Genomic DNA, 19,072 nt, shown 5'->3' on the forward strand with positions numbered 1-19,072 from the left:
AGCCCGAATCCCCCGATTGAAGTTACACAGATTTGTTTCCTGCGGAAAATGATCCTGCAATAAAATATTGAAGATCTGGTTGGATGGGAGCCAGTGAGGCAGGAGCAAAAACAAAGAAGAGTTTTCATGAATTTCAGCAAATATAAACTAAATAGTTACATCTGTAATAAAAACATAATTATGTTGGCAACATTTTTCACAAAATGAAGTCAGGTCAAGATTTAGACCTTATTTTGGCGATTACGTAAGATCTTTCTAGGTTTTAACAAAATAAGAGCGTTAAGCCTCATTGTTAGTAACCAAAGCACACACTAAACTACTCTTCACTACTGTGAATAATAATCCCCTTCACACCCACCGGTGGTACAGTATCATTACAGTACATCTACATTTAAACATGCGATAACGCATTTTCCACAGAGCTGAAGCCACATGGCATAATTGGAGTAGAGAGGATGAATTGAATTAGTTCTAACCTTTACCTGCAAACCGCCAGCACAGCACAAACAGAGCCAGTTACATAATCAAGCAAAAGGATCATTCTCTGCCCTCATTCCACAGATGTCATGAATATCTCCTCTGACTTTCATCTAATCGGTTTAATAATTTAGGCAGGAAACGTTGCCATATCAAGGCCACACGCAGGAAACCTACAGGGTTTCCGCCACGACCAGGAAACTGGCACAACATTGGGGATTTTCAAGAAACACCCAAATCTGTAAAACAGAAATGGGGACATTGGAGAAGAGAACGATGTATTTCTAATAAAATGATTAACTAACAGTCAGGTGCGTTTGTTATTTAATTAATCCTGTATATTATGAACACATGTTGGTCTCAAAGAAGAACACCAAAAGAAGGAATGACTCAATTCGTTGAATATATTTTTTTTATACTGTACATCCTGCCATGTACATATGTTACAGAGCTTCTAGCTTATCAACAAGACTGCTTACTTACAATAGCAGACATTTTAAAAAGCAGTGTCATGTGAACAACATGAGCTCCTGCGAGCCTGCGGCTTTAATGCACAGGTTCCTCCACTCGTGCCTTGTAGTTGTTGTAGTTCTGGAGGGTGTAGGTTGCAACCGAATCCAGGAGCCACCCACGTGTGACGAGCGTGGCGTGTCGGCAGAGGCCTGTGGAGTGGACATTAGTATGTTCAATGCTCGAGCTCTGACAGTCAATGCTCAGTTCTGGCCCACAGAGTTTCTGGCATTAGTAAGACTGTAAAACCAAAACAAAAGAAAAGACGCGGATAATGGCTCAGATGGTCGAGAGACAGCGCAGGAGGAGAGGATAAGAGAGGGGCTGGAGTGGGAGGAGTGAGAGGAGCAGGAAGGGCCGCTCGATTACCTGCGCTATGAGTGCCAGAGGACGTGGAAGAGGGAAAGCAGCATTAAATATGCAGCAGTGCAAATGAGGCTAGAAGGTGGGGGGGGGCTCCGTTTCAGACAGCTCGCCGTCCTCGCGCTGTGGCAGCCTCTCTCTCTTTTGCGGCCAACTTGTTTTGACATCCCCCCCCCCCGCTCCAATCTGACACTTTTCTCTCCGCCAGGTCTCCGCTGCCCGGCTCCCTTCAAATACGCTCCGCGCGCAAGTCGCTCCTGTTGGGTCCCGTCTCATTCTGGCTGTCAGCAGCTGCCGTGTCAGCGCGCTGTCATTTCACCGCACGTCGGCAAAAAACACCCGCCGAAAATGTGTGCGCTAATGGGACGGACAGGTGCAGCGGCGCCGCCTTTCACGTGTGAGAATGCCACTAATATCAAGCCAGTACTTGACATGTAACGGCGGCTACCATCAAGATGACTGGAGGTAACCGTGTGGTAATGAGGAGCTATACTGGATTTGAACATGCTAGAATAATACAGTGGATCTATAAACTATACAGATGATGAGATGAGACTTACTGCTGTATGAGGATGGAGCCGACTCGGATGCAGGCTGTACGATGACCAGCTGTTTGGACTTCTGTTGAACAGAAAGACAGAAACGTGAAATGCAGGTAGTTGAGCACATACATAAACCGACACCGAAGTAAAAAACATTACATTTTATTGTGTCATCTTATTCCATTACCTTGACTGAAACCTGCAGCCTCGGCTAATGGCTGCATTGGCACCGATTTATAATATGACATTTACCAAACAACACTTCAATAACGTGATTTTGCTAAAACTGAATAAATCACAGAAGCTCAATACTAGGCAACAGCTGTATAGTAAAGACCTGATACTCATACTGTACCTGTTTACTGTCGAGGAGCAGTGGATCCTTAACGACTGCCGCTCCACAGAGCTCCACCATCCACTCCATCTCATCTGGGGCAAACGCATAGCACAAAGAAATGCAGATTAACTCAGGAGCACGCCACCTGAAAACCCAGATTTCTTTGTTCCACTTTCACCCCTATAACCCCTGAGGGGAGGACAGAGAAGGCTCGTTTCAAGCCCTGAGCTTCCTTTGATCAGAGGCACCAAAAACAGGTCAATACCCAAGTCTCCACTCAAATCAATATGTGCATCTCAGTGAGTCAGTCATATCACTATCTATATATATTCACACATATGGCCAGAATTTTTAACTGACAGCCCGGTTTGTTTATTAACTTTAGAACACTTAATCAACTGCAGCATATGTTGTACATAAGCTCATCATGTAACATACACAACCTTGAGGCAACTAAATTATAGATTAAATCCTTTTGGGTTGAACAAATGACTCCACCCTCCTGTTCGTGCCATGTCGAAGAAAATCTTCAACCACTCACGCTAGCTAGCAGATGTCAACCCATTAGCGAAGCTTCAATCGATGCAGCAGGGAGCAGGGAGGATGCTGCAGAAGCACTTTAGGAGCTCCAGGAAGAAGGAAACCAAAGTATGCTGCCTTGTGGGTTTTGAAGCAAAGTGTCCCCCGAGACCATCACCCATGATCTATCTGTCCATTCATCCATGCTTAGCAGGTAAGGCAAGAAGTATTTTGTGCAATAGACATTCCTAAATCACTAGCTTAAATCATTAGGACTAAAGTTCAAAATGTGGTTGTTAGGGAAACTGTAAAACTCCTGCATTTACATCAATTTAGAAAAAGGAGCTGAAGGCTAATTTCCACTTTCTTTGCAGCAACAATTTCCAGGCAGCTAACGGACTCCATAGCAACTGCTATGCAATGTGACACCACGCCAAAAACGTCTCACACAGCACCAAAGTCCGTATTCAATCCACCCACACGCTGGAATCCATTGTCAGTGTTCTCCCGGGCAGAAATGACAGGAGTTAAAGAACAGCACAGGTCCAGGCTATTCTCAGCGTCAGTCAAAACCTGTGTGGGAAATTTTAACTTTCCCTGCTTTTGTTGGTATTTATTCCGCTGAGAAAAATCCACAAAGCTAAATAAATGATAAAACTGCAGACAGCATGACGCAAGGCAACGTGCCTTTTGACTGTTGAAAGAACATACAAAGACCGGTGGAAAATGTTTTTTTTTTCTTAAGCAGTCAGAAACATTACGTGTCTGAGGTCCTGTGGTGTCTCAAAGATAAAACTAAACAAAACTGAGCTACGAAGAGAGAAAAAAAAACTATTTCAGATATGAGAGACACTAGTTTGGCCGGAGTGTGATGTTCAACACGTGTGCTTAACACTGAACTGTCTCTCTCTCAACCCCCGTCCTTCAACCCGCGTGCATGCCCATCCATTACTGCAGCTGCATGGTTCGTCCTGTGCCATGTTCACGTCGATATGATGCACATTACCGGGTCTGACCTTTGCAGACGTGACCAGAATGTTCCTTCAAACATAAAGTCATACAGTAGGTTTTAAATACCTGAAACTGTCCAATCAATCGACAAAAGATTAAGTAAAGTAGGATGTCTGGTCACCGAAATGCTCAGATGGCTGAAACAATGTCACAATGCCCCTTTAAAGTCTCAAATATTAATACTAACAGAATCAAAACCTTAATTAGCTCGAGGGTCATGCTGGCGAAAACCTTGATATTCCTAACTATAACTTATATAAAAAATACCTGGTTTGCTTTACATGTTGCGCTTTAGTCCCATGAGGTACATGGTGATTTGTGTTGTTGTGGTTTACCTGTTGTCATGCTTGTAAAAGACCCCAGGAAGCAGATGTTGTAGCCCGTCATGAGCAGCTGAAGGCAGAAAGAAGACACCAGGTGAGGCTCATCCACAGTCAAATGTCCGTTCACTTCTACAGGGAACATTTATTCAGTGGAGCTGCCCTTCAGCGTGCTGTATTACGGTACGAGCAGCCATTACAGCTGAGTGCACTGAGCTGAACTCTTCACCTGTCTGACAGCTTTCACAGCTGAAACACTTCAAGCATATTCTACATTTGGCATCAGGCATACATCACATAATATGTAAACAGATTTCTGGCTTCCACTGTATTAATGTAAATTCAGCTACGGGTTGGACAGAGCGGAGCACAGGACCACCTTCACCGAGGTATTATCGCGTTTTAAGCACTCCAAGAATAATGACCTGCCCGGCTCCAGGGGCACGCTGTTTTACTGCACTCAAGGTCAATAAGCTCGCTTAAAATGGGAATGTTAAATTGCTTCCTTGAACCTTAGTAGGCACAAAGGAAATGTGCAACTCCCATCATCGTTTCGTATACAGTGTGTGGCTGGATGGAAGCGGCTGGAAGATAAATGTCCGAGCCGCTGGAGAGAGAAATACCTATTTCTCACACCTTGCTGTCCGTCTATAATGATCTTTAGCCAGAGGTGCTCAGTGAGATGAAAAAGTGTTTCTGTTACAGATTTTTAATTTAGACAACAGCTAATGTCCTTCGGGAGGTATTAGAGTGTGTGATGTGATAACAGAACCCCCCCCCCACACACACACACACACAGTCAGTTTCTCTGACTGACTTCCTGATCATCAACATTCTGGTGACAGACTCCCTGGCACTCGGTTTCATCTCTTAGTCTGTTTGTTGCGCTGGTGCAGGTGACAGAGAGCGAATATGAGCACCACCATCTGTGTGGCTCCATCAAACGCACTGGTGCCATGTTGAAGCCTATAAGACTAAAGACTAAAAATAACAAATTCAATTAGCAGACGTTCTTCAAAGCCAGTGATACTACCAACATGACATTTAGCCATTTCTAATTTTCCCCCTCAGTGGAAACAGAACGGCTCCCTTTGGCCGAACACCAGGAGGAAAATTATGATTAGATTTCACAACAGGGCTTGAGCTAAAAGGCTGGTGCAATACCAAGAAACAGGTTCAAGTGCTGTTTGTTATTGAGACAGCTTATTTAAGTTTCTTCAAAGAAGCAGAATTTTCTTTATGGCCAGACATATTCCATCGTTTTGCATTATGATGAGTGTCTGCTAGTCTTTAACCGTTTTTATTTTTTAATGTTCAAGACTCATCTTGATGTGTTTTGACAGGTCAGGCTGAGTGGCTGGCACTACAGTGTGGGTAAACAAGGTTCAAATCATAAAATGTCATCCTGATAAAGACCTTTGTTACTCTGTTGTTGTTGTTGTCACTTTGCACCTTTGTTGTCACTTTTACATTAATATTGTAAGAACGAAATGCCTCTTCTTTAAAAAAATAAATCTTCTAAACCAATATTGTGGAAACAAAAGTTTAGATTCTGCATTCAGTGGCAGTGGGATCACACACGGCCTAATAGAATTTCCCCTTTCGTGTGTAACTGACTCACATTGTTGTCTTCAGTGGTTCGAGCTCTCGAGGGGCCCTGGTGGTTGGCTCCATTCACCACGTCGCCTCTCACTTCGAAGAGACTCTGTTGTTGGCAAACAAAGCGAACTGACGAGTATGTGAAGCACGCTCGTCTGAGACAAAGAGTGACTGCAAGCTGACATTATTCATATTGGTTTTTAAAGGTAAACTGTAACACTGAACATTCTTGATGTGGCAGAGTTGATCCAATTAGAGTCTGGTACAAACACACTACATGTGATGCATAAGATGCTCACAGGACGGCCTCGGAAACGGAGAAATAATCTTAAATTAACGCATATACTAAACAAAACTTGGCAAAGGCCTACACTTGCATAGCAAAGAAGCAGATGCAGGGCTTGCTAAAGCAAATGGATGACAAATAATTTATGAGGTATCACTGAAAACCTCAAGGAGAAATTTATCATGCAGCCTTAATTCAACACGGAGACGTACAGAGATGTAATGGGAAATCACCAGCACGCAGATTCAAGGAGTGCACAGGCGAGCATACCTCATCTAAAAGTTTCTTCTGTTTGAAGCACTCTGAAATCCCTGCGGAGAGGAAACGAGAACAGAAGCGTATGAGCCGATTGTCAGAGCCACAAACACCGCTCCGGTGGCTACTGTGTTATATAACACTACTCTTATTTGGTCTTTATGATGCTTTGTACTTAGACTCACTGCTCGGTGACAGCGGACTTACACTGGAAGCTCACCACCCACTTCCTGCCTGCGATGCCGAGGAAGTACTTCAGCGTGCGCTCACATACCAGCTGTTCATCTGGCAGAGAGAAGGGAGTTACAGGAGGTATAATGTCATTCATAGTAGTATCAGCACATGATGTCAGAAGTATTCATCTAGTTTATACGTTTAAAATAATCATTACATTTTTGCTTTAAAAAAACAAAACAATCTCAGATTCTGTATTGTACATTTTTATTATTGGGTTAGAATGTAATAAATATGTCTTCTATGTTATATTTCTTTTCGTTTCTTGGTAAATACTGGACATAGTTTATAAATCAAACTATGATGCTAAACCTGTAATCATCAGCAGACAGTAGGTGATGTTAGGGGAAACAGCCAAGATGGTGGCAAATGTGGAATAAAAGCATTTTCTCTACGCAGAGTGAATACAGATGTCCTCAGAGGTACATGAATTACCCACTGATTCGTATGCCAGGCAAGAGTCAAGTGCACACTATTGATACTTCGAACTGAAAATGGTTTTAAATTATTTTCTCATTGGATAGAACGGGACACACGCTTGTTCTTCTACGACCTTTCCCCACAAGAATCAAGGGGCCCGCTCCTGTTTACTGGTTGCCTGGGAAACAGCTGCCATAAAAAAGACTTGACAGCTAATATGGCGCTTTGGAGACAGCGAGCTTTGAAATTAAAAATAATCTATCAAAGAGGGTAATTAGCAACAAGCGAGTGAATGGAGGAGAGAGTGCGTGGGTGACAAAGACACAGAGAGCTTATCTCTAAGGGCGCTTTAAAAGACACACAACATAAGCTGTAACTACATGTGGAGGGAAATGGGCTTTTGCAAACGCAAAAGCCGAGAAAATATTTATTAATGTGAGGCAGAAAATTACTGAAAGAATTCATCCATTTATACCTTCACTGACCTGTGTGCATTATGACATGCGTCACCTCTTCTGTCACCTGGGAAACCACACGGGCACCAACTCGCTTGGCAAACTTTTTCACCATTACCTGTCGGCAGCCACTAGTTGGTCAGTGTGTCATAATGCCAACAAAGTGCCGAATACGAAAATGCACCAGTACCTGTTCACTGGGCCCCAAACCAGACGACACAAGCACCATCTTCACCTTAGCGCGGTCTCTTTGAGGCGTGTTGTTCTCTTTGTCTTCTTGGCCATCTGAAGGTGAACTACAGTTCCTTGGTGCCTTCGCTGCTGCGGGGCTTTTGACACACAGCTCTGTGTGTACAGAGCGCTCAGCTGCTACAGAAACAAAACAAACAAGATGGAAGACTCAGTCAGACAGAACTTAATCTATGCAGATAAAATCTAAAATGTATTTTAAAATAACGGAGCAGCCTAAAGTATAATGAACCACTCAGTCAAACCGAATCTTGCTCGTATGCAGAAGCAATGATGATGTTGTTTTACATACAGATCTCAGCAAACGTCCCGTCTTACCCATCTCTGTAACACTGCTCGGATGTGAAACACTGCGTTGTTTGACCACCTTCCCTTCAGATGCTTTTGTGCCAGTGTGAACACTTTTCCTGCAAGAATGGAAACTACTTTTAGATCCTTAGGAGTGACTCAAGATTAATTGAATCAATTAAGACTAGAGTAATATAGATTATAGGCAGTATCCCTACACAAAGTGATCATTTTAAACCTGTCACCTACTCCACCATCAACAATCAGGGATCAGGAAAATGTGCACTTTTTAATTTGGAACTGGGGAAGTTAAAGCCCTCTGCGTTCCCCACCTGCCTCTCTCTTGCCTGGAGGACAGCACTTAGAACTCCGTGAGGCGAGAGGTTGGGGGGGGCAGTGAAGTGGGAGAGATGAATTACTGTGGCAACACAAGTTTCCCTCTAAGTGCTCTAAATGACATATAAGATGCAGTCAGTAATGACTTTTTTATTTTCCACAGCATAAGAAGATTCGGGGTTCATTAGTAAGATTATCTGCCTGCCCCCGGGAGACACATCACCCTCTGCGAAGATGCTCACAGACTGAAATAGACCAATTACATGCCACGTACTACAGTTATTCTTCTGCTTAATATTGATCTATAGAAAAACAGCTTAATTTAAAATGTAATAAATGCATCCAATCATCCTAGGAGAGAAACACATCACACAAGATGCAGATTTAATTAGACTTGTTCAGCATGAAGCAACTTGGACTTCAGTAAAAATGACAACAAAACTTAAAAGAAAACACTGTTGTTGTCTATTCAGGATTGAAAACAGTTACAGTTTTGAACCGGTTTCTAATTATCCAATTCCTGAGAATCCTGTTGTCCTGAGGTTATCATCTCCTCTAATCGTTTCCTGCATTCCACAAACAATGACTTAACGTTTCCATTTAGAGTTGAGCTAAGAGGCAACAGTTGTTTTGGGTGTGACTGGGTGGGTTAACGCGATACCAGCTGCTTCACCAAGACATTTTATAACCTCTGCGACAGAGAATAAACAACCTAGAATAAACTATAGGTAACAAAACTCTACTGACTCTTCTAAATGCATTAGTAAAGCTGAAGTGTTGGCAGTGGCCTAAAGTAAAATATAAAGAAAGACGGGCTAAAAGCAGCAGGACTCATCCTGGTCGGCTGATTAAATTATTCCATAAGGACCTTGGTCAGGAAGGCGACTGAGAACTCAATCACTACTTCAACAGAGCTCCAAAAGTTTTCCTCACTCCATTAACCAGGTCTCTTTCTCTTTGGCTGGACACAAACCCCTAAATGCAAACGTCAGGATAGCTGAGTGTGGGTTTGTGCTGGCAGCACGTGGGAAAAGACTCTGATTGTAGGAGAAAATCACTATGTCTGACAACCACTAGACACGAGTCCTCAGCTGGACAATATCATCCATACAATGCAGCAGGATTTACCCACATAAAATGTGACACAATCTGTGAGGATCTGATGGGAACCATTTTTTTAAACCACAATGTAAACAGGTGGAAGCTTTTAAAGCAGCTTGTACAAGATAGTAAATCTAAATTTTAATTGTGTTAATGAAAAACAGGTGTATTTCTACCTCTACCATCTTTCACTTACCCAACAGAACTTTGGTCTGTGCCCTGGACACATGGGAGGGATGTGTGAGCATCTGGTTTTAGGGACAGAGGAGAAGCTTTACAGATATGTCAGATTTGAATGTGTGTCTAAAGCAAACAGGTTTGGGTTTAAAGGGCTTTGAAAATTTAATCAAATTATCATATTCACATTAAACTCTGGGCAAACATGTAAACACAGACTATAATCAGTCAGGATATGAAAATATGAATTCAACCATTTACATCTGATAGGCAGTAATAATGAATTCAGCTGTGTGTTTCAGTCATCAAACCCACACAGCTGCTCTCACCTGTGTTTCTGTTGCTCTCCTTTGTTTCTGGTGGGACTTCTTTAGCAGGACTTCCCTCTTTCTCCTGAAGCACCTCAGATACCAGAGCCATCAACTTCTCCAGCCTCACCAGCTCCTTCTGCATTTCAATCTTTTGCTAAACAAGATCCAAACAAAATAAAGGGAAGCACATTGCAGAGTGAGATTAAATGGAGAAAAACCTATTCCACAAAAGGTGGCACATTTGATTTGGTTGATTGTTTATTTTCAAATTAAATGCGGTGCTTTAAAAGAGAAATACTGCATGTGAGCCTTATCTTGGATTTATTTCTTCTGACCCTAACTGTTTGTAGGTGTATTTCATTTCTTAACACTACTTACACTTTGAATTTGATCATCATTGTGTACAACAAAACCAAATCTCAGATGTGTGTAGGTTGGGGCCCTTTCCAAGCCCCAGGGCAGGGAATTTGAACTCCCAGTCAAATACAGTCGACAGATAAAAGGGAGCGAGGTGGAAGATGGATGAGGTAGAAAACAAGAATCATCTCCGAGGCGGCGTTCCCTCCAACGTAAATGAAATGCAATTTAGAAAGCTGCTGAGGGGGACATTTTTTACACAGCGAGGTAGTCCGTCATCCAGCAGCTGACAGTTGCTGGTTTAGGACAATGTTGTGGCTGCCCTCTATGGGGCACAATGCAACGGTGCAAGAAGGGTGCTAGGAACGCATTGCAAACACACAACAATACACAAGTAAGTCTCAAAAGAATCATCAGTTGCTCTTACCTGTGTGACAAGAACTTCGCTTGAAAATTGTGAGTCCATTGAAACGTTGTCATTAACTGGGACATCATCTGCAGAAAACATCAAACATCTTTGTGTCTTAACACTTCACTCACAACTTGATGATTTAAAGTGGGAACATCGTCTTACTACAATGTCTTGCATTGTAGTTACAAAGTTCAGGTAATAAGAATCTACTCACATTCCTGTGGGGTGCCAAACAGGTCCACAGAAGCCTGGCTGGAGTTAACAGAGTCGGGGCTGGGGCATGCAGGCGGACGCCTCACCTGTTCTGCTGCATCAGCTGCAACGCATCTATTTGCTTCGTTAGACTCTCCCTGATTCAGGATCACAAGAGGAGGACCGGCTTTTCCAAAGATTTGAGTCAAAGTTGGCAATTCCTCTCTTGACTCGCTGCTATCTGACTCAGGCGAGGACTCCAGCCTCTGAGCCTTTCTTTTCTTCCTGGGGTTTCTCCCGATGGACGACTGTGCACTGAGCTGTCCACTGGTGTTGCCTGACTTTGTTTCGCGGACCATCTGAACGGCTGATGTTACCAGGCCGTCGGGAGTTGAAGAGTCTGTGATTTGAATCCCTTCATGTGTGTTGACTGAACAATGTTTTCCCATTGCAGTGCTGTCTCTTATCTCCATCCCTTTGCCAGCATCTCTCGTGGCACCGTCTGTGGCTTGAAAGGCTGCATTTAGCTCCTCGTCTACAGCAGCTGTGAAGCGAAGCCCAGAATCTACTATTTGAGGCACAACAGAGATATTAAGACTTTCTATTTCATGCTTTGACACTTTGTTGGGACTGAGGGCAGTGCTGACACTAGTCCTGCGGAGTCTGTCATCACCGTCTTGACTCGAACAACTCGTAGGAATGGAGATCGCCATCATTTTATCTTGGCTCTCACTAACTGTTTTTATGGTCATGCCAGGTGAGACAGAAGGAGGGATCACATCACTACAAGTGAAGTTTTCTTTGTCTCCTAGGACCTCCTGGTTGGCTTTACATTTTGTTGATCTAACACCCATACAGTTCTCTTTTGCCTCAGCACCCTGATCAGTTTCATCGTCTAAACTATGGCTCCTTTTTCTATCCGGCCCTCCAAGGTGGAAAGATTTCCTTTTTGTGGCTTTGAAGCTCCTGAGCAGTTGCTCCGTGTCCAGCTCACTGTCATACTTATCCTCCTCGTCTTCACACACTGCTGAGGTTCCCAGCTGAACATTGCCTGAGAAGTCATTACTTGGATTGTCACATTCAAGTCTGGGACCTACCACAGCTGTTACGGTTGGACTTGAAGGATGTGGGACTGCTGGGTCATTACAAGCAACACTAGCTTGAGAAAAAGTTTCAGTATTGGGCTTGTCAGCAATGGCGTCTTTATTATCTACTGGTCTATAAGACAGTCGCTTAGCAGGTTCCATACTTTCAATTCCTCCTAAATCCTGATCATAAATGCATCCATTTCTTTTGGTCACCTTTGCCCGATTTTCACTCTTTGCTGATCCGCTATCATCCAGCATCCCATCATTTGCTTCCTCAAATTGCTCTGGAGCCTTACAAACTTTTTCAGATACATTTTTCTTCACATTTGTTTTCTTGTGGCCCTCCTGGACCTCCTTAGCAAAGAGCTGAAGTCTTCTACTTCTCCTGGTGTTCCTTGTAACAGGGGTGTCTTGGTCCTCGCTGCTGGGATAGCTCTCAATTTGTACCTGAACTTCTCCTGACCTTGTTCTAATCTTTGGACTGATTTCCCCAGTTTGAACTCCAACCAGAACAAGGGGTTTCTGCACTCTAGAAGACTTGTTTTTTTCTGACGTTGTGTTTTTACCCTTCCTTTGGTCCATTTTCTTTTTTTCAATGTTTTCTGATTTTGCCTTAGCTTGCTCTTGTAAATCACTGTCAACTTCCTGCAGGGTGGAGCACTTAGTTTTTCTTGTCTTTGCTTCTGGTTGATTTTCAATATGAGACACTGGACAAAAAATGACTTCACCGCTGTCAAATTCGTCACTTTCTGGCACATCAATCAACTCTTCACCATTTTTGTCTCTGTCATTGTCCTCAAAGGTGTTATTTTGTTTTATCATTTGTTGTTTTTCCTTAGTATGATTTTTATCTTCAAACCCCTTTCTCTCACAGCTATGAGCAGGAAGCAAATGCTCACCCTTTCTTTTGTTGGAAAACCTTTCAGGTGTCTGTGTTTCTGTTGTTGCTGGAGGTTTAACATTAAAGTGAAATGCAGGAAAGGCAGCCCTGGTTCCTCTTCGCTCTCGTTTATAGACAGCACCAAATACCTGCTCTTCAAGGACTTTAGCACGGTCCCCTCTTTTTGCATTCACGTCCATGATATGTTGCTTAACATTGATAGTAGAAGTGGAAGAGCTGTCAGAGTCATCAGTGTCCTGATCAGGTTTCTCTGACTCAAGGCTTCCTTCACTTGGAACATTCATGAGCCACTCAGTAACTTTCTCCACACTTTTCCTCTGTTTATGCTCAAAAACATGTTCAGACTTTAAATCCTCTTTCTGCTTTTGCCTTGAGGACTTTCTTAAAGGCTTGTGCTCACTTTCGTCAGGATTTGAAAATGGGTGACATGAGGTTTCCAGTTTTGAAACTTTTTTATTGCCTCTTGTGTTGCTGTGTGGTGGTGAATTTGTCTTGTCCACAACTTCCTTTTGTACTGGTTCCACTTCATCTGTGGAGCTGTGCATTTTTTTTTCTGAAGTTGGTGGGCCATCACCTAGGCCACTGTCAAGACCTTCATTTTCTGTTGGCGATAATCCCATAAGTTTTGCATATTCACTCTGAGCTACAAAACGACAGAAATAATAGGAATTAAGCCTCTACATTCTACCATCACAGTCTGATGTTACAAATAAAGGGCTTTAAAATTTCACCTGCTACAGTTGAAGAGTGAGACGTTGGAAGATCATCACTTTCAAGATTTTGCACATCATGGTCCGTGCCAGGTGTGTCTTCAGTTAACACTGCATCAGGATATTCAGCACCTTCATTATCTTTCACACTGTGTAGAAATGAATACAGTACAAAGCACAGGATTAGCTAATGTAGTGAAGAAGTTAGCATTTATATTTAATCAATTAAAAAGTTAAATATAAACCCTAGAAATGTCTTCCCCTGCTGTCTGGGAAGCTGAGATAGACCAATGAAGTCTGAAAATTAAAAGGTTATTATAAAAGATGCTGCTTTTATAATTCAAAGCATTGAAAAGGTCACAGACAGTCTTACAATTTGTGCCAGTGTCATTTTCATATGCTTGTATCATGTCCTGCAATCCTGACACAAGTCTCTGAAACCCAGGGCTCTCCTGTAAACCCCTGCATAAGACAAAAAAACACTTGTGAGTAGTGTAAGTATTAATAACAATGAACTATTATTGTTATTATTATTCTTAAGTCATTTTATTTATTTTGTCCAACCTTTTAGTTATCTTGGCTTTACACACAGGGCAGTTGGCCTTGTTTTGTTTAGAGTTGTCCAGAAGTTTGATTATACAAAACCTGTCAATATGTAAACAGCAATTTCTCATCAATAAATACATCACATTGGAGTTTGACAAAACAGAAATCAAACCTCTGATAATTAATATAGAAGTAATTTTCCTTACTTGCAAAACTGGTGGTCACATTTAGTAGATATTGGTGTTGTCATTAAATCCAGGCTAAAAGTAAAAAGTATTTAGGTGTCATCATAATAATAACTGTTTCAATATAACTGTTTAATCAGAGTATTTGCCAGTTCTTCTTATATTGACTGATACTTACCATATGGGACATTGCAGAGTGTCCCAAAGCACTGATATGCCCTTTTTGACATCTGTGGCTTTTGGGGAACTCATTGTTAGTTCTTTTAAAGCTGCAAAATAAAAATCTGACAGAAAGACAAAAGCACCTGGTTAGTTTGTAACTGTAATATTAATGCTACGTATCGTCCCTTTTCTTATGGTTGTACGATTAGTTATCGACCATTTTCACTGATGCTATTTTCTATCATCTAAAGGGGTGGGTATTTAAGATGGCTTTAATACGCTCAAACCAATAACTGTATTCAGTACAGTAAACCCACTTGCTGGAATTACTGTACTGAATGGGTTCATACAGGTTCATCCATAGCCCATAGTCCTTTATTGCTAGCAAGCTGCTATGATTTGTTTTGGCAGGTTACACAGCTAGCAATGCTCACTCTCTGACTTCTGTTAGACTCAGACATCAACACAAATACAAAGTCACAGACCAACAACTTACTTAACAAGTGGGTTACATATTTTCAAGCGATCTTTGGTAACTATAAAAAGTAAATGTTAAAATAATCACCTTGTTTCGTTGACGCTTGAACAGATGAACAGAAGAAGTAGAGTTAATCTGCTTCAGTTTTCCCGCAACTATCGTCTTCTTCTGCGTTGGTGGCGCCATGCACTGTTTCTACTCCGCCACCTATTGGTCTGAAGGGTAAACTACCACCATCACGCTGACATTTTATTTTATTTTTTTATTCCTTATTATTTATATTATATAACTGTGGACCACGTTTTAATACATAGTTGATCATGTGGTTTAATATAGTTCTGTTGCATATGAAATATGATCAAATAAAAAATGTAATGCTAAGTCCTCCGATCGTTTGTAAATAAAGATAATTTAAAAACGTTACGTTTACGTCATGTCCGCTGTAAACAACAATAAGGAAGTGAAAGGGAAGTCTTAAAATGTAAAGTGGGCAATTCTGCTAATCATATTAAAAGTGATTTTTTATTTTTGATATGCACACGTCGGAGATATAGTGCAACAGTTTCTGTTTGGGCATAAGTAACAGTGGGTGTCTTTGTTTGTTCGCCGTAAGCATGTGCGCTAGCCTCCAAGCTAACGTTAGCTAGCCAGCGGTTTAGTAGCTTAGCCCAACAGCTAACACTGTCAAACCAGTCAGTTTCAGTGTCCGTAATGTTTACTTTAAAACTTTTCATGGAAGGTTGTTTTAAGTTTTACCTTCATAATCACCTGACTTTTTGTTTTTAAACATCTCTTTGTTGCTAGCAATGGAGGGCTCCAAGTCTTCGAGCACAACCATGCAGGTGAGCTTCGTTTGTCAGAGATGCTGTCAGCCACTAAAACTGGATAAGTCCTTCAATGTCCTCGATCGGGTCACTATCCAGGAACTTATAGGTATGTGTACCTTTGACGGTCATTCGCCAGTACTACATTCACGGTAACGTGAAAGAGACTTTAAACTGACTCCTCTTCTCAGCTCCGTTGGTTACAGTGACCCCCAGCAAGCAGTCTGACAACAGCGAGGGGGAGACGGCACCAGAGGTAAGATGGGCATTACTGGCAAGCTCAAAATCATGCATGTATATGTTTTATTGCTGGATTTGTAACAGATTTTGAATATCATCTAACAATAAAAAAGCAAACACTCAAATACTGAAAATTAAAGTTTGTGTAGCGAATATAAAGATTAATCAAAGTAAAATGTTTTGCTAGATAAATGCGTGTTTGGGTTTGCATTGTTCTTTTAGGAAACGTTTGTTGAAAATAAGCAAGATGGGGTGTCAAGAAAATACATCCCTCCCGCACGGTAAGTCTTTTCATTAGGCTGTCTAACAGAAGAGTAATTGGATTTTATATCTGTTGATTACCTCCCAGCTGATAAGTAGGCCAAACCCCACTACAGGCTGGTTGTATCTACAAATGTATCATACCCGATAAAGATGACTATAATTCTGACACTCCCTGTATAGGATGATGTCCACAGAGAGCGCCAACAGCTTCACACTGATTGGAGAAGCTTCTGATGGAGGCACAATGGAAAACCTCAGTCGTAGGTTAAAGGTAAGTCATTTTTGACATCTTACAATGGTAGCTTATGGTATATTCAGATCATATTGTTTTGGCAAGAGTAAACGGGTATTGTTTTGGATTTTTTTCCCACCCAGGTGACTAGTGACTTGTTTGACATCATGTCAGGCCAGACAGATGTGGACCATCCACTGTGTGAGGAGTGTACTGACACTTTACTGGACCACTTAGATACACAGCTCAACATCACAGAAAACGAATGCCAGAATTACAAGTGAGTTAATGGATTAAAAGTTTAACTCAGGGATTTTTATGAGAGCGGGATACTGAGGAGATGCAGTGCATGTTAATGTGTTTTAGGCAGTGTCTGGAGCTGCTCTCACACCTGCAAGTAAATGAAGAAGAGACCATGCTGACAGAGTTGCAGCAGCTGAAAGAGGAGGAAGATCGACTGGTCCAGGAGCTGGAAGCTGTAGAGGCAGAGAGGGCTTTTGTTGCTCAGGAATTGGCCCAGAGCAGGGTCCACTCTCAGCAGCTCGACACAGAGGAGCTACAGTGAGTAGCAATACAGCAGTGTGAAATGCAAAATATTATAAATAATAGTGCCTCTAACCGGTAGGTCTGTTCCTACTGCTTTATGTTAAAAGCTACCAAAAGGAATACAGTGAGTTTAAACGGCAACAGCTGGAGCTGGATGATGAGCTGAAGAGTGTTGACAACCAGATGCGTTACTGCCAGATTCAGCTCGACCGACTAAAAAAAACCAATGTCTTCAATGCCACATTTCACATCTGGTATGCAAATAAATATATTATAGGCCCTGGACAAAATCTAGTCAATATCTGTTGACTCAGAATCGAAATTTGTTGTCTCCTTTGTTGATCAGGCACAGTGGCCAGTTTGGTACCATCAACAACTTCCGACTGGGTCGACTTCCCAGTGTCCCAGTTGAGTGGAATGAGATCAATGCAGCCTGGGGGCAGACAGTACTGCTGTTGCATGCTCTGGCCAACAAAATGGGTCTGCGCTTTCAGAGGTACACGCACTCAAAGACAGACTTTTATTTATTTTTTTACTGCAAATAAGTCTGAACTCACACTAGTTATTTCTCCAGATATCGTCTCGTGCCATATGGAAACCACTCATACTTAGAGTCATTAACAGACAAGTCCAAGGTAACAAATACAGTATTCTTATGCCCAATTCTGTTATTGTGTAAATGATCATCTAGGTTAAACTCCTGCCCTTTGTTTCGGTTCCATGTTTGTACAGGAACTTCCTCTGTACTGCTCAGGTGGTCTGAGGTTCTTCTGGGACAATAAATTTGACCATGCCATGGTGGCCTTCCTGGATTGTGTCCAACAGTTCAAAGAAGAAGTGGAAAAAGGAGACACTGGCTTCTGCCTTCCGTACAGGTTAGACAGCAGCACAATGGTAGCTGATTAAGCTAACGTTGTTCTACCCTCAGGTCAAATTCTTTTAGGTTGTAATTCATGATCTAATAGGCAAATTGAGTACATTTTTCCCCAGAGGTGAAATGGAACCTATTAGTTGTAATAATCTTACTGTTTACTCACCTAACACCCTCAGGACAAACTTGTTCCATACCTCAGTATGAACACTGTATACTATACACATTTGGTAGGATAAACTATTTAATCGGCTTTAGGCATGATCCTTTTATAAATTGCAAAACTTTAATCCGGACTCCAAAATCTAAAGTTTGCTGTATGTTTTCATGTTTTGTTCAGGATGGATGTAGAGAAAGGCAAGATTGAGGACACAGGAGGCAGTGGGGGCTCTTATTCCATTAAAACTCAGTTTAACTCCGAGGAGCAGTGGACTAAGGCCCTGAAGTTTATGCTAACCAACCTGAAGTGGGGTCTGGCCTGGGTCACGTCACAGTTCTACAATAGATAAAGCTGGTGGACAATGGCCTGTTACAAGTTTTACATATTCCCATCTAATAAAGGTTTTAGTGAATCTTACTTGGCCAAAGAAATTGCAATTATTGTTTTTCACCACTGATAAGCATTGGATTTTTTGTGGATTACAAAAAGTTAAATTCAATCTGATGCAGAGTGGATATAAGACATTACATACTGTCATTTCATGTAAGCAAACATATGACAAACTGCTTTTTTAAATTCCTTAAAATGTAATGATTTCTCAAACCAGACTTTAAACAAAATGTTCCCCAGTTTTGTTCTAACCCATCACATCGAAAAATGTCTTGGTTTTCAATTGCACTGTACACCTTTGAAGTCACCTTGTAGCTCTCACCACTGTGAGAAAAAGATTTCCGTAATGTTCCAGTTCTAAGCTGTACGAATATGATGTAATGACTATACAGGTAGAATTGTATTCTTATACACTGTATGTGTATGTCAGTATTCATGAAATTTGAGTGCAGTTATGGCAGTGTCAAACATATTTTGCAGCTATACTGTTGTATTAGGAGGTGCACTAATAGAGCCCCGTGCAGCATCACATGAATATCTGTTTTTGATGACTGATACGGAACTAGCATGTGGGTTCTAAGTCAATAAACATGTGGTTTGAAAATAGATCACTGGTAATGTATTTTATACACTATAGTGTAACCAGAAACACTGATAGTTTTTGTACTCATACTTTTCGTAAGATTACAAAAATGCATGAACATCCCAAAACATATTAGACACT

At 41.7% G+C, this 19,072-nt stretch overlaps 2 protein-coding genes across 6 annotated transcripts; one reads left to right on the top strand and one right to left on the bottom strand.

The window, feature by feature from the left end:
- Positions 1-779: 779 nt before the first annotated feature.
- LOC114845371 (uncharacterized) lies at positions 780-15,125 on the bottom strand. 3 transcript variants are annotated; one of them, XM_029133288.3, is made up of 21 exons: positions 14,909-15,125; positions 14,360-14,465; positions 14,203-14,256; positions 14,015-14,095; positions 13,824-13,912; positions 13,696-13,747; positions 13,472-13,599; positions 10,774-13,383; positions 10,575-10,642; positions 9,809-9,944; positions 9,499-9,550; positions 7,896-7,984; positions 7,519-7,694; positions 7,359-7,446; positions 6,427-6,504; positions 6,235-6,275; positions 5,701-5,784; positions 4,095-4,152; positions 2,248-2,321; positions 1,911-1,971; positions 780-1,139 (listed from the first exon to the last, which is right to left on the bottom strand). In XM_029133288.3, the coding sequence occupies exons 2-21, from the start codon at positions 14,431-14,433 to the stop codon at positions 1,024-1,026; spliced, it is 4,209 nt and encodes a 1,402-aa protein (XP_028989121.1). In that variant the 5' UTR covers positions 14,434-14,465; positions 14,909-15,125; the 3' UTR covers positions 780-1,023. The 3 variants fall into 3 exon arrangements, with proteins under 3 accessions (XP_028989121.1, XP_055360257.1, XP_028989120.1); XM_055504282.1 differs by having other exon boundaries at positions 781-1,139; positions 7,519-7,697; positions 10,774-13,341; XM_029133287.3 differs by having other exon boundaries at positions 782-1,139; positions 7,519-7,697.
- Positions 15,126-15,200: 75 nt separating this feature from the next.
- becn1 (beclin 1, autophagy related) lies at positions 15,201-18,956 on the top strand. Of its 3 annotated transcripts, none has more exons than XM_029133292.3 (12): positions 15,201-15,302; positions 15,626-15,754; positions 15,837-15,901; positions 16,108-16,166; positions 16,330-16,420; positions 16,525-16,661; positions 16,748-16,942; positions 17,035-17,181; positions 17,274-17,423; positions 17,502-17,562; positions 17,660-17,802; positions 18,139-18,956. In XM_029133292.3, the coding sequence occupies exons 2-12, from the start codon at positions 15,628-15,630 to the stop codon at positions 18,305-18,307; spliced, it is 1,344 nt and encodes a 447-aa protein (XP_028989125.1). In that variant the 5' UTR covers positions 15,201-15,302; positions 15,626-15,627; the 3' UTR covers positions 18,308-18,956. The 3 variants fall into 3 exon arrangements, with proteins under 3 accessions (XP_028989125.1, XP_028989127.1, XP_028989126.1); XM_029133294.2 differs by having other exon boundaries at positions 15,269-15,406; XM_029133293.3 differs by lacking the exon at positions 15,201-15,302 and having other exon boundaries at positions 15,321-15,754.
- Positions 18,957-19,072: the final 116 nt, after the last annotated feature.

Source organism: Betta splendens, chromosome 19, assembly GCF_900634795.4.
Source record: "Betta splendens chromosome 19, fBetSpl5.4, whole genome shotgun sequence".
Lineage (NCBI taxonomy): Eukaryota > Metazoa > Chordata > Actinopteri > Anabantiformes > Osphronemidae > Betta > Betta splendens.

What these genes read in the sequence shown, in the direction of transcription:
- LOC114845371 (XM_029133287.3), bottom strand. Translation starts at nt 14,433, where the DNA reads ATGAGTTCCCCAAAAGCCACAGATGTCAAAAAGGGCATATCAGTGCTT. An exon ending in ACAGACCAAAGTTCTGTTGG is followed by an intron (nt 7,985 to 9,498) that starts GTAAGTGAAAGA and finishes CCATTCTTGCAG; the next exon opens with GAAAAGTGTTCACACTGGCA. An exon ending in GAACCACTGAAGACAACAAT is followed by an intron (nt 4,153 to 5,700) that starts GTGAGTCAGTTA and finishes TTCTGCCTTCAG; the next exon opens with CTGCTCATGACGGGCTACAA.
- becn1 (XM_029133292.3), top strand. Translation starts at nt 15,628, where the DNA reads ATGGAGGGCTCCAAGTCTTCGAGCACAACCATGCAGGTGAGCTTCGTT. An exon ending in CATTAACAGACAAGTCCAAG is followed by an intron (nt 17,563 to 17,659) that starts GTAACAAATACA and finishes ATGTTTGTACAG; the next exon opens with GAACTTCCTCTGTACTGCTC. An exon ending in GGCTTCTGCCTTCCGTACAG is followed by an intron (nt 17,803 to 18,138) that starts GTTAGACAGCAG and finishes TGTTTTGTTCAG; the next exon opens with GATGGATGTAGAGAAAGGCA.